The 15,934-nt window shown below is 34.6% G+C and overlaps 1 protein-coding gene across 1 annotated transcript; it reads right to left on the reverse strand.

The window, feature by feature from the left end:
* Positions 1-1,465: 1,465 nt before the first annotated feature.
* On the reverse strand, positions 1,466-11,656 carry LOC121412411. Its single transcript, XM_041605221.1, has 5 exons — positions 10,984-11,656; positions 10,003-10,212; positions 3,549-3,598; positions 2,383-2,522; positions 1,466-1,596 (listed from the first exon to the last, which is right to left on the reverse strand). Exons 2-5 carry the CDS (start codon positions 10,177-10,179, stop codon positions 1,466-1,468), a joined length of 498 nt encoding a protein of 165 aa, XP_041461155.1. The 5' UTR covers positions 10,180-10,212; positions 10,984-11,656.
* Positions 11,657-15,934: the final 4,278 nt, after the last annotated feature.

Raw genomic sequence — 15,934 nt, forward strand, 5'->3', positions numbered from 1 at the left:
AGCATGACATGCAGGTCTCCCAATTCTATTTAGTTTGGTTGAAAAACGACTTACAGTTCCGCAGTTAGGTGTCATTAAGTGGGTGAAACAATAACAAATCAGAGTCAATGCACGTCAAATCAACCAATTTTCTGACAATTTGTCACCCGACCCTCTTTCATTTTCTTTAAACTCACACCAAATGTTTCCCAAAGTGTCTGACGGAAAAATCTGAAAGATTTTGCCTCAAGGTCAAATGGTTGCTAAGATGCGGCCTCCAATAGCAACAAATGCGCACACAATAAAATCATTTTAAATAAAATTGCCTATTTTTGATGGACTAGTACAGAAAAGTTTCATTGATCAGTTTTCATTTTAAGTAAATTGGAACAACCTTTTGGTCTAAACATGCAGAGTATACTATAGCACGGACCTGTCAACCGGATTTCGCACATGAGGTCACGAAAAATGGCATTAAGCATCCGTGTCAATGATTTCAGAAGCATGTTTAGAGGCTCATAAATCCAAAACTAAATTAGCTGAGAACCAAATATTATACACATTTATAGACTTTCAGATACTAAACAGAATTACAAACAAGTGGAATGCCTCTGGCTGTCTCATGCAGTTCAATATGGCAGCAGTGCTACCTCGCAGAAGATATTCAGTGATACATGGTTACTCTTATATCCACTTTTTATAAACTAGACCAATAAACTTGCAGAGATATGATGGTAATTCAACAGATACCCCCAATCGGCCAAAGTTCATTGACTCTAAATGACCTTTGACCTTAATCATGAGACCTGAAACTTGCACAAAATGTTCAGTGATACCTGATTACTATTATGTCCATGTTTCATAAATCAGATCCATAAACTTTCAAAGTTATGATGGGAATTCAACAGATACCCCGAATTCGGCCAAAGTTCATTGACCCTAAATGACCTTTGACCTTGCTCATGTGACATAAAACTCACGCAGGATGTTCAGTGATGATTCATTAACCTATGTCCAAGTTTCATGAACTTGGTCCATGTATTTTTTAAGTTATGATGACATTTCAAAAACTTAACCTTTTACATTACAGTATACTCTGCATGTTTAGACCAAAGTTTTCTTAAAATGAAGACTAATCAATCAAGCATTGCTCCAGTAGTCAATCAAAAAATAGGCAATTTTATTTAAAATAATTTTGTTGCGTGTCCATAGGTTGCTATGAGAGGTTGTATCTTGACAATGATTAGACCTTGGGGCAAAATATTTCAGATTTTTCCGTCAGACACTTGGGGCAACATTTGATGCCAGTTTAAAGAAAATGAAAGAGGGTCAGGTGACAAGCATTGGTTGATTTGACATGGATTGACCCATCAACAAAACAAAATATAACATCACCAATAAAAACACATTAGTGCAAAACATGTGACAACCATAAACACCAAAGTCCTCCATTCTCCACCACAGCTTCTCTATGAACCACCACAGCCTATTCATCAACTGCATCAACCTCTCCATCAGCAGGAGCAGCCACCCCAGCAGTCTCTCCATGAGCCTCTGCATTAGCAACTCCAGCAGTCCCTGCAGCCACATCAGCCTCTTGACCAGCCATTTCAACCTCTCAACCATCTGCATCATATCAATAAAATAAGAAAGCATAAATAAACTTGCACAAAATGTTCAGTGATGCTTCATTACTATTATGTCCATGTTTCATGAATCAGATCCCTAAACTTTCAAAGTTATGATGGGAATTCAACAGATACCCCCAATTCGGCCAAAGTTCATTGACCCTAAATGACCTTTTACCTTGGTCATGTGACCTGAAACTCAAGCAGGATGTTCAGTAATACTTGATTAACCTTATGTCCAAGTTTCATGAACTAGGTCCATACACTTTCTAAGTTTTCATGTCATTTCAAAAACTTAACCTTAGGTTGGAATTTGATGTTGACACCACCACCATTTGGAAAGCAGTGCCTACATGTATAGTCTTACTCTCCTATGCACAAATGACAAAAACACATGGACATTTCGACACAACACAAACAGGCACAAGCATAGACAACCTGAAAACATTATGCCTGTGGCATCTTTCGTGCAGAAACATAAAAACAAAAACAACCAAAACCAAGTTAACCCCATACTGTAAGTCCCTTGACTACACAAATACATTTCAGTTAAACTTGTTCACCTACATAATTTTCTATTAAACTTTAATAAAATCCAACAACTCATACTTCACTTAGCACACAAAGAAGAACTTCCAAACAAATGTGCACATGTCTCACCAAACATACAATTATCTAGACAAAAAGACAAACATACATCTAGACACAAACAAACTGATAAACAAATAACCCCAAAGCAATATACACAACCATAAAATACAACACTATTCCATACCATTCACAAGTTCCACTGACACGATCTTGTCCCCATCTCGTTCAATCACTATAGCCACTGGAAAATCACTGAACCGAACACCATAGTCTTTCTCCAGCACAAGACATTCCCCACCTTCAATTAACAGCTCCATGGGATATCTGCAAATCAAATATTAAATCAACAAAGTCAAAAATATTTATACTACAAACATATTTCCTTCAATCACTCAGATGTACATGTATCCCCTCGCACTGACAGCAATTTTACTATATCCTTATGTTTCAAAGAGAGGTAAAAGAATGTATTGCATTAAAATTACATCACTTAAAATCTGAAAATCTGCAAAATGAATGACAACTCAAATATAACCTTTGACTCTGTAAAAGACTGGAGGCAGCACCACCAAAAAATAATAAGTGTCTCTAGATATTTATACCAAGATACAGTTTGATACAATATTTCATAAAAATCTCTCCTCAAATGTAGTTAGACTACATACAACAATGTCACCAAAATAATACATTTTACCCTGTAAAAGATGAAACACTGCAAGTACCAACACAAAAAACAATTTAACATACAGCAATTCAATACAATATTCAGCAAACATTCAACCTTAAAAATCACATGTACTTAACCAAATTAATATATACCTAAGACTTTAATTTATCTAATTTTTACATCCACTTTTATTACAAAATGAATTAAATTGAATTTTAATACAATTCAAACAAAAACATTTAATAAAACAAACCCATTTCAAATGAATAAATCATTTGCATTACAATTTTTCTCAAAAAATTACTTAATATTCCAGTATTTGAGATACAGATGTGTACAACAATTTAACCAGATAAAATTACAAACTGACATATGAAACTCCTATAACTTAAACTAAAATAACTCACTAAAACCTACATATTCTACATTCACTATCCAACACAAATGACTACACCACTCCTAAATATCTTGATGCTAAATAATAAAGATAACTTTGTAACTTTCATAAAAAAATGTTAATAGCAATAAATGAAGTATTCTGTCATGTAAATGCAGACACAGTTTCAACATAAATACAAGCTCTTTTGGTAAATGACTTTAATATGTTTATGAACTTGGACGAACTATACCCACTTCTGATATATAATACTGTACATATTTATTACCAAAAATTACATACTTACACATTTAACTCGGATGCTGCTTCCACCACACAAGTCCAATACCTGTTCCGCTATAAAAAACCAAAAAGAAACAAAGTATAAGTTACACTCAATGACACAACAGATTCCCACTAACATAACAAAATTTCAACATCACACATCACAAACTCTCATACCGTACACCATACGGTGTGTAGTGCCACTTTCAGTCTGCCAAAATTAAAAGATATAAATTCCTTTATAAAACAATGTTAAAATACAAAGACACAACATTCCAAACTGTATACTAAAAACACAACAATAAATAACAAATAATCCATTAATCCAACCATACAATGTAAACTCAACCAAAAAAATATTTTACCTAAGCCAATTACCACAATTTATAAGCAAAATTTATAAAAGTAGAAATGTCCATTGCCATGCAATGCAAATATATCCCCCCGACACTGGCAGCAGTTTTTACTGTGTACAGTACTTGTTTTTCATGCAGAGGTAAAAAAAATGCTTTTTATTACAAGCATATCAATTAAAATACTTCTAATCTACAAATATGCCAAAAAAGGTGATAATACAAAGAATTCAACACAACTAAAGAACAGAAATGGCAACTGAATGTTTAAAGGGGAAGTTCACCCTGAAGAAAACTTTGTTTCAAAAATAGAAAAAATAGTAAACAAGTGGAATGCCTCTGGCCATCTCACCTGCATCACGCGGTTCAATATAACAGCACTATTGACTTTGAATACTACTCTAACTCGCACAAGATGTTCAGTGATACATGGTTACTCTTATGTCCACTTTTTATGAACTAGACCAATAAACTTACAGAGATATGATGGTTATTCAACAAAAAACCCCAACATGGCCAAAGTTCATTGACCTTACATGACCTGTGACCTTGATCATGTGACCTGAAACTCGCACAGGATGTTCAGTGATATAGATTACTCTTATGTACAAGTTTCATGAATCAGATGCATAAACTTTCAAAGTTATGATGGTAATTCAACAGATACACCCAGTTCAGCCAAAGTTCATTGACCTTTGACCTTGATCATGTGACCTGAAATGCGCACAGGATGTTCAGAGATACTTGATTACTATAATGTCCAAGTTTAATGAAGTAGACCAATAAACTTTCAAAGTTATGATGGTAATTCAACAGATACCCCCAATTCGGCCAAAGTTCATTGACCCTAAATGACCTTTGACCTTAATCATGAGACCTGAAACTTGCACAAAATGTTCAGTGATGCTTGATTACTATTATGTCCAAGTTTCATGAATCAGATCCATAAACTTTCAAAGTTATGATGGGAATTCAACAGATATCCCCAATTCGGCCAAAGTTCATTGACCCTAAATGACCTTTGACCTTGCTCATGTGACGTGAAACTCGTGCAGGATCTTCAGTGATACTTGATTAACCTTATGTCCAAGTTTCATGAACTAGGTCCATACATTTTCTAAGTTATGACATTTCAAAAACTTAACCTCAGGTTAAGATTTCAATGTTGATCCCTCCAACATGGTCTAAGGTCATTGACCCTAAATGACCTTTGACCTTGGTCATGTGACATGAAACTCTAATAGGATGTTCAGTAATACTTGATCAACCTTATGGCCAAGTTTTATTAACTAGGTCCATATATTTTCTAAGTTATGACGTCATTTCAAAAACTTAACCTCAGGTTAAGATTTGATGTTGACGCCGCCACTGTCAGAAAAGCGGCGCCTATACAGTGCGTATCAAAAAAAAAACAGGACAGATTTGAAAAGTCTATAAAATTTTTGTTTGAAATTATGATGTCTATATTTTGGTGCTATAGGTGTCCTAAGGTCTTATCTTTAAAATGCAATTTAAAAAAATAAATTTTGTTCATGCTTGAGCAAACACAGGACGTTTTTGTTGGTAGTTGAAAAAGAGGCTTGCACCAGAATTGCAGAATTTAAATAATATGTTGATCTGACTTCTTGCTAATCAGGAGAGTTCCTCTGGACCTTTTCATTATTTGTGCCACAATTTTCGAATTATGCTGTCAAATCTTATTTACAAATTTATTTATTTACTTGAATTACATTGTTTTTTTTTCATTTAAACTTCTCTTACCTTTGAATTTCCCTTCATAAGTAACTGAGAAAAAAATATTTTTTGGCAACCCAAGCAAGTGATTTGCATTATTAATTGGAAAAACTTGTGATTATTCAAATCCTTTTATTATATGAAAAAATTATGTTATGTACCTTATAAAAAGACATGAATCTATTTTTCAAGGGGTCATTGATTCTTTGATGTTAAATTGCTTGACAGGAAACACAGGAAGGGATTCATGTCTTTCAATGACAATGGTGTATTGCATCAATTTTCAAGGAGGTAGATATGGCAGATCAGGTAAAATGTATTAAAAAGTTGTGAACGAGCAAAGTGAGCATGCAAATATTCCTACTTTTTTATCATAATATCAAACTTTGTGATAGATTTTGACATAATATTCAGAAAATCATATCATATTTTACTTTCTATCTTTCCTTTTATTTCCTGTCCACTTTTTTCTTTGTCTTCATTTTTTTTAATTGAGGGGGGGGGGCGCATCCCGAGCCCCCGCCCATCTGTGTGGCACTGTTCAAAGGGGACAATAAAGCTTGTAGCACACAAAGAAAGGATTTGAAAAAAAAATCCACCTTCTCCCATACTTCGTTTGAAAATTGTTTTAGCTTGAAAAAGGAATATTCAAAGCTAACAGAGAGCATGTTAAAAAGAAACAACAGACCAATTTAAGTAAATGAATAGATCTGAAAATGAATTTTGACCCTATGATTTGAAAATTATGACAAAGATAATGAAAAGGATAAAAGGAAGTCTGCTAATTAGCAAGAAGTCCGATCATCATATTTATAATTTTATGCCATTTTGGCGCAAACCTCCTTTGTAACCCCTGACAAAAACATTCCGTGTTCGCTCAAGCATGAACGAAACAAATTTGTTTTAATAGCATTTGAAAGATAAGAGCTTAGAGCACCTATTAACACCAAAATATAGACATCATAATTTGAAACAAAAATTTTATAGACTTTTCAAATCTGTCCCATGTTTTTTTATACACACTGTAGTCTCACTCTGCTTCGCAGGTGAGACAAAAATATTAGTGAAGGTTTGATGAAAATCTGTTAGAGTAAGAAAGTTATTAGAGATCAAAGTTTTGCATTTGTGATGTCATAAACAAGCACCTGCCCCATGTGTTATGTCATATAAAATGCATGAATTTCAATTTTTTTATGGTTCCTGATGACTTAATTTTTTTTCTATTCATCATCGGGTGTGAAATGATTTGTCTATTGATATACAAAAGGTACAACAAAAACCATTACCAATTATCTGAGAAAATGACATTTCATTGATTTTTTACCATTCGCTATCTAGGAATGCTGCTCGCATATGACATCAGAAATCAAATAATTAAAATTCTGATAACTTTTTAATTACTTGATGAATTTTTTTCAAACCTGCAATATTTTTTATTATTTTTTCTGCTATTTTTACAATAAAGTATTTGTCAGGGTGAACTTCCCCTTTAATATGAGTTATAACTTGAATAAAGAGATGTGGTTAAGTACTTAAGAGATACGTCTTACTTAAAGAAATAAACCAAACCAAAATATCAATTATGACCCTATCAAAGACAAAACTGAACACAACACACCATAAATAAAACACATGTAAATAGTGTCAAGATACTCCTTCAAACAGAACTTCATTAAAATCCCCCAAAAATTCAGCTGTTTCAGCGCAAATAATAATTCAATGTTCAACCAAAATTACCTTTGACCCTACAAAAAAAAAACAATGGTGAGCATCAACGAAAACTATCAGTGTATACATTGCACCCAAATACACCTTCATATTATAAATCAATAGAAGTATTTCTAACAATATGTCCAGAGTAACAACTGCACTTGAAATGATTTTACATAAAAACGCCCTATGTAATTTTATCACCAAATAAACACCTTAACAATATTCCCATCATGCCACACATTTCTTATTGAAAAATATTACAATTCATTGCCCACATATCCATTTTGGTGTTATTTTAACAGCAACATCAACTGATATTATCTATTTATTTCTATCACTGGAACCAATAATTTAATTGTTCAAGATTTCATACACTTTGACTTCAACTATCTAATAATAGTTTAAATCAACTTTTATCAAATATGTTACTCTGTTTACAAATAAAAAAAAAGTTTGAACAAATTTGAATAATCCGTTTCCACAATTTTGAATTTCTCAAAATTTAGTAAATCCAACATGTAGATTTCATTAACTTCACAAATCTACCAGAATCTGTGATGCAATTGTATTAACTCTCCATTGATTATGTACATGTACTAAGATTTGCACCCTTTTCTCACATTCATCAAACATACATGTTATAGACTTTACAATATTGTACTTCCTCACTATGACATAGCTACAACAATTCTCCAGCATTTCACAATTTCTGTCTAATAGTTTATAACATAGCAAAAGTGATTTTGTGTCTCACCCACATATGAAAATAACCAAAAATATCGTGATTCGCGAGGATATGCAACAGAATTGTATTGAAATTTCATTGTAATATGACTGGGATTGAATAACACTTGCATTAAGAGCCTTGCACATAAATTTTAATGTTGACCAGAAAATGACCTTTGACCTTACCATGTGACCTCTGACTGCAGCCTTAGATCCAAGACCCCAAGTCCATCTACCATCCAAGTTTGGTTGAAAAGCAACTTACGGTTGCGCAGTTAAAAGTCATAAAAAAGTCTTGCATGTAAACTTTAACGTTGACCTTACAATGTGACTTCCGACTGCAGTATATCATCCAGGTCCCCAAAGTCCATCTACCTTCCAAGTCTGGTTGAAAAGCGACTTACATCTACGGTCGCAGAATTAGGTGTCATAAGAGAGTCTTGCATGTAAACTTTAATGTTGACCTGGAAATGACCTTTGACCTTACAATGTGACCTCCGACTGCAGCATATCATGCAGGTCCCAAAAGTCCATCTACCATCCAAGTTTGGTTGAAAAGTGACCTACAGTTGCGGAGTTGGGTGTCATAAGAGAATCTTACAACATGTAAACTTCAATGTTGACGTGAAAATGACCTTACCATGTGACCTCCAACTGCAGCATAGCATGCAGGTTCCCCAACTTCATCTACCATCCATATTTGGTTAAAAAACAACTTACGATTGTGCAGTTACATGTATGTATCATTAGATTTGTGACAGACGGACAACGAACAAACGACAGACAACAGATGACATTTGGATACCTAAGTCTCGCCTTCACGTCTGGTGGGCAAGACAAAAAGTAAATTTTGTCATATGCTCTGTACATCTACATACAGTAACCAATAAAAAATTCACCAAAATCACATAACAGATGCTCGTCAAGTTGCCAACCAACGGAACTCCATAATAAGATTTTAATACAACTTCAACATGTAACTACAAATGATTACTGGATCTGAACAATATCTAGTTAAACATTTCAACCCATGCCCCCCACCCTCCAAACACCATGCTGACCATGCTTAACATTTCAATTATTTTACCTATCAAAAATCACCATTCTGCAAACTTTTTATAACATTATGACAAAGCTTTTTATATAACATCAAAATTTTAACACTTCCACCAATAACCCCTTCCCAAACAGCCCCCATTGAGGCCATGTCTACCAAATGAACAACTTTAAACCCCACTCAAAATTGATTTTTGCAAGTCTGGTTCAAATATAAACACGCTTTCTCAAAATGTAAAAAATTTGAATTTTCGCTCTTACATGTAGCAGCCTCTCACCTTCAGCCCCCATGGACACCATGTGTACCATTTCAAAAATTATGCATCTGCTACCCATAACAATTATTCCTCTCAACCTTTAATGAAATTTGATTAAAACATAACATTTTCCTTAGACCACCATTCTTAAAACTGTTAATTCCTCAGGGGCTCATCAAAGGAATCTTTAAAACTTTACTTTTCACAGTATTAATCTACACACAATAAACTTAACTAATTTTTTTAGATCTGGAAAAGATGTTTAAACTTTACATACTTCTGACCCTTCAAAACTCAATCCCTGTACACCCATTCAAATAATGTGTACCATTTCAACAATTGTAAATCCCCACCCCTTAAGATGATTCCTACCAACTTTGAATGAAATGTGATCATGACATTTGAAAAAGATGAAAATATAAAAAGTTAACACCAACAAACCAACCCCAAAATGGCAACTTAGCTGACATATACATGACCACTCTCCATAAAAAGCACAAATCTCAAACCCAAAACTTATAGTCAACAAAAACCCATAACTAATCCACCACACAAAAAGTACCACACCTGATTAGTAGTAACTCACAAACCCAAAATACATTTTAGCTACATAAAAAATTATACCAATTCATCTTACCTCAATACATGTTGACTTTACAGAATTTAATCTCTTCTTTTTCGAGGACCTCTCTAAGCCTACAGTAACAGGACCGATTGTCACCTCCTCACCGCTGAGTATTTTCAATCCTGACTTCTCTCCCCACAAACAGACACTCACATGGCCACTCGTGTCGGAGATCTCAATCTCCCGCATCCGTTTATCGTCATTTCCTCTGATTTCACTGACCTAAAAATATAAACAATAAATGCACAAAAAATTATTAAACATATTTTCAAAAATACAATAAATAAAACATTAAAACATACATATTCCTCGAACAACATAAAATAAATATTCAAAACATCTCAACACACAAAGAAAACACATTCTTACTAACCATAACATACACACTCCGAACATAAATGTGATAGACCCTGTTTCCAGTAAAAAAAGAAGAAAAACAAAGGCCATGAAAACCATAGCTGACTCAACAAAGCCATGTCCAACCTCACTCTAAACATAAACTTATCCAACTACATTACCACATGTGGTCCTAAAAGTCAATTTAATAAAAAAAAGGCATGCAGTATCATTACATAAATGCCACTACCACACAAACAGTCAAAAATACAAGTAAACTTTACAGTTCATCCTGAACAAGGTACATAAATTGTAATATGAATAGTTTAAAACTACACCACTGAACTCACCACAAAAACACTAAAATATCACACATTTATGTAATAAGTTTTTACTAGAATACTACTCCAAATATATGTTCAAAATTTCTAACACAAATCAGTTTTACACTAAATTACAAACATTTCCTGTTTATCTACACATTACTTTCACAATTTCCAATGACAAACCAAAATATTTATTTACAAATACATCTAACTCTTCATCATACAATAACACACATAAAATATAATAATCAGTAAAAAAATACACAACCACCCACAAAAATTTTTTAAATCAAATTATATATACTATAGATCCCATACAATATATACTTACACTTTCAACTGTCCCCTTGACACTTAGTCTTCGCTTAAGTGGTGATGTCTTTACCACCTCCACAGGAACCAAAGATGGATGATTGTATTCGTGTAGGACTTCACTGGGCAATGGAAATTTCTTCCCTACAGCATAAACCTAATAACAAGAAACCAACACATAGAGTCTACAATAAACAATCTATAGTGACTTCAAATAAGTTTCCACTTAGATGAAACTGCATCAATGCCATGAATTTTTGTCTAACACATCACCAAATTTCATTCATTAAACCAAAATTTGCACTGTTATGACAGAATATTACAATAAATGACTTCTCAAATGCTGCACCGAGACATGAACAGTGATTTTAGACAAACTACATGTACATTCTTTCATAAAACAGTATATCCCTAAACCCATTAAAGTAAAAGGAAAAAAAGAATATTTACATGACCAAACATGGATTGATCCTCCAAAAGAGGAAAAGTCATTTCTGAGATAAGTATCAGAAGTCAAGATCAAGATATTATTATGACAGGTATAGAGAAGCTAATAATGAACTTCAGAGTCTTACACGACAGCTCAACAATGATCATGAGAATGATCTCATCAGTAACATGAATGATGGGAGTCCCATTCAATCAGACCAAGAAAACACAGAGGCTTTCAACACATACTTCACTTGTGTCTTTATCACTGAAGATGTCAATTACCTACCTGATCTAACACAAAAATATGCCCAAAATTCAAGTTTTTGAGCGCTCTGGTGAATACAAAAATTATTACCACATTGATAAATAAATTAAAAATGTATGGAAATTAGTAATTTTGGTCACAAAAAATGATATTTTAATGATTTTTTAAAGTGTGTGCTCTATACAGCATTGGCATACCAAAGTTCTACCTGTAGATTCTCCACAGGACAGATGGTAGCAGTGAACAAGTAAGACCAAAATCCAATTGAAACCAGTTGGATTTCCAACTGGTTTCAATTGGTTTCAATTGGTTTTAACTGGAATTTAACAATTTCCAGTTGAAACCAATTGAAACCAGTTGGGCAACTGGAAATCCTAACTGGAACCAATTGGGCAACTGGAAATCCTAACTGGAACCAGTTGGGCAACTGAAAATCCTAACTGGAACCAGTTGGGTAAATGGATATGACTTCCAACTGGAAATGATTTCTAACTGGAACCAGTTGGGTAACTGGAAATCCTAACTGGAACCAGTTGGGCAACTGGAAATCCTAACTGGAACCAGTTGGGTAACTGGAAATGACTTCCAACTGGAAATGATTTCTAACTGGAACCAGTATTGGAACCAGTTGGGTAACTGGAAATCCTAACTGGATCCAGTTGGGTAACTGGAAATGATTTCCAATTGGTTTCCAATTGGAAATTTTCCAGTTACCCAACTGGATCCAATTGAAACCAGTTAATTTGCATATTTTCTGCCAGTGTGCACGGATTAATGTTTTATGAGATTCATCACAATTTACAATGTATCTATTTAATTTTTTTCAATTTGAAGTTCCACACTTTTTTCAGATAAGTGTTTCCAATACTTAGCAGTGAAAGCCATGTTCATAAATATTATAGCTTATAATTAAAACAGATTCAAAGATAATTAGTACACCACTAACTGTTACCAAATTACATCAAATAATAATACATATATTTGAAGAACTCCAATATGAATATATACCTATGAAAGTCTGTATTTTATCAATGCCCTTTACATTGGTATTAATAGACAAATAACACTGCTTCTGTGTTGGCATGAGCAATAGTTAGTGCAAATGCTAATTAATTTGTAACTAATTAAGTTCATTCCAACTGGAAGTTCCAATTGGATCCAGTTGGAAACAAATTGGTTTCAACTGGTTCCAGTTGAAAACCAGTTGCCTCCAATTCGTTTCAACTGGAACCAATTGAAACCAGTTGCCTCCAATTGCATTCAACTGATTTTAATAGGGAAATTGGAACAACTGGAACCAATTGAAACCAATAGCCAACTGGTTGCAGTTGCCCAATTGGTTTTAACTGGAACCAGTTGGCAACTGGTTTTCAATTGGAACCAGTTGTTCCAATTTCCCTATTGAAACCAGTTGGCCAACTGGTTTCAATTGGTTTTGCTCTAATTGGTTTCAACTGGACAGTGGAGTGGAACCTGCACGAACTTCACTCAAACTTCAAAGTACATATTAAATAAAGGCCCACACTAACCTTACACTTCTCTGTCAAGTGATAAGAAGAAGTACTAACAGTAGCACAACTTGAAGTTGATGATGAAGTTGATTTGTGACCACGTACCGCAAAAAAACTTCCCTTTTGCAGCTTCTGCAGCACCTTCAGTTCACAATCAAACTCTGGTTTTTTCGGACATGTCATCTCCATCACTCCGACGCCACCCTCCTCGATGACTGCCAATCTCGCGAACTGGAACACTTTACCCTCTCCTAACAGTGCCCGTCTGTCCTCAAAGGGTTCCACCACGTACCAATTTGTTGTAAACACCTCCTTTCTACTCGCCATAGTCAATAGACTTAACTTAAAATCAGAAATTTCAAACAAATGTCAAACGTTAACAACCTTGACACAGTATGGCCGGACAAACTCAACCACGTGCGCTGCAAGTTGGTTAGTTGATCGAGTAACTAACATAGTGTACAAATATAGTGTGGAGGTGGCGCTATCCATCGATATCCGATGATTTCCGCCAGGCTAAACGAGAGGGATTCCACCTTCCCCTGTACAGCTCTCGACATTCGATTTGGCTTCCTATGGAAGCTTAAAAGTGCCACCGAGATGTTGAGATAATTACCTCGGCAAGTCAACATCTTGATAGCAAAAGATAAGATGACGAGATCCCACATCTCATCATGTCGACATCTTTTAGAAGAGATGATGAGATGACAAGATCCCGGATCTCATCATGTTGACATCTTGTAGAAGAGATGATGAGATGACAAGATCCCGGATCTCATCGTGTCAACATCTTTCAGAAGAAATGATGAGATGACAAGATCCTGGATCTCATCATGTTGACATCTTGTAGAAGAGATGATGACATGACAAGATCCCGGATCTCATCATGTTGACATCTTGTAGAAGAGATGAGATGACAAGATCCCGGAACTCATCATGTTAACATCTTTTAGAAGAGATGATGAGATGACAAGATCTTGGATCTCGTCATGTCTGACATCTTGTAGAAGAGATGATGAGATGACAACATCCAGGATCTCATCATGTCAACATCGTGTAGAAGAGATGATGAGATGACAAGATCTTCGATCCATGATCATGTCATCTAATCATCTCTTCTTAAAGATGTCAACATGATGAGATCCGGGATCTTGTCATCTCATCATCTCTTCTACAAGATGTCAACATGATGACATCCAGGATCTTGTCATCTCATCATCTCTTCTACAAGATGTCAACATGATGAGATCCACGATCTTGTCATCTCATCATCTCTTCTACAAGATGTCAACATGATGAGATCCAGGATCTTGTCATCTCATCATCTCTTATACAAGATGTCAACATGATGAGATCCAGGATCTTGTCATCTCATCATCTCTTCTTAAAGATCTTGACATGATGAGATCCGGGATCTTGTTATCTCATCATCTCTTCTACAAGATGTCAACATGATGAGATCCGGGATCTTGTCATCTCATCATCTCTTCTACAAGATGTCAACATGATGAGATCCGGGATCTTGTCATCTCATCATCTCTTCTACAAAATGTCAACATGATGAGATCCAGGATCTTGTCATCTCATCATCTCTTCTACAACATGTCAACATGATGAGATCCAGGATCTTGTCATCTCATCATCTCTTCTTAAAGATGTTGACATGATGAGATCCGGGATCTCGTTATCTCATCATCTCTTTTACAAGATGTCAACATGATGAGATCCGGGATCTTGTCATCTCATCATCTCTTCTACAAGTCACATGTCAACATGATCAGATCCGGGATCTTGTCATCTCATCATCTCTTCTAAAAGATGTCGACATGATGAGATCTGCGATCTCGTCATCTTATCTTTTGCTATCAAGATGTCGACTTCCCGAGATAATTATCTCAACATCTCGGTGGCACTTTTAAGCTTCCATAGCTTCCACTTTGTGCGAGATTTAGATTAACCGACGAAAGGCGTTGTGTAGTATTCAAATCTTATGAGTATTTTGTTTAAACATCATTTGTTAGATTTAACAGTTAGTACGTGCTTGTGTTTTCCTTTCATGGATGTGCGTGTTAAATTATTTGTTTTGATAATGTGTCTTTCAAAAGCATTTATAAAACGCTATACTCCATACCTTTGGTTTATTAAAAAACCGAGAGAAACAGAAGAAGAAAGAAAATGGTACCTGGAATTCCCAATAGAATCTCCAAATATAAATGTTTTGTTGTCTTTTTTTTTATTCTGTTTTTCCCCCTCCTCCCTATCTAAATATATACATTTCTACATTATAATGCGACGTACTACTACAAAGTCAGCAACCTAAAAATAAGCCTGAATATATGTATATACACACAACAAAATAATAACCATATAACTCATATACGTATATTCACATGTATTAGTACATGTATATATATGTATGTTTATATATCCTTTAGAGTTGGTTATATTTTACTATAGGCCATATATGGGCAAAAACATGCCTATTGCAAATTCACTGTAGCTCTTTAAATAGTCCATTGACCCCCAATTTTTTTTCATATATCGATAGAGTATGAGTTGTAGATTTGATTTCATGTCACCATTGTCCCTAAATTATATCGTGACGTCATCAAATAGGCTCCCAAACTAAAAATTTCATTTTTTTCAAAAATGACGTCATCAAATTTAGGCAAATTTGGCTGTAACTTCTCGAATATAGATCGTTTTTCGCCCACATTTCAATATGTTGTAGTTTATAATGTACTCTTTCTCCTTAGTCACAT

The sequence above is a fragment of the Lytechinus variegatus genome, chromosome 4, assembly GCF_018143015.1.
Source record: "Lytechinus variegatus isolate NC3 chromosome 4, Lvar_3.0, whole genome shotgun sequence".
Lineage (NCBI taxonomy): Eukaryota > Metazoa > Echinodermata > Echinoidea > Temnopleuroida > Toxopneustidae > Lytechinus > Lytechinus variegatus.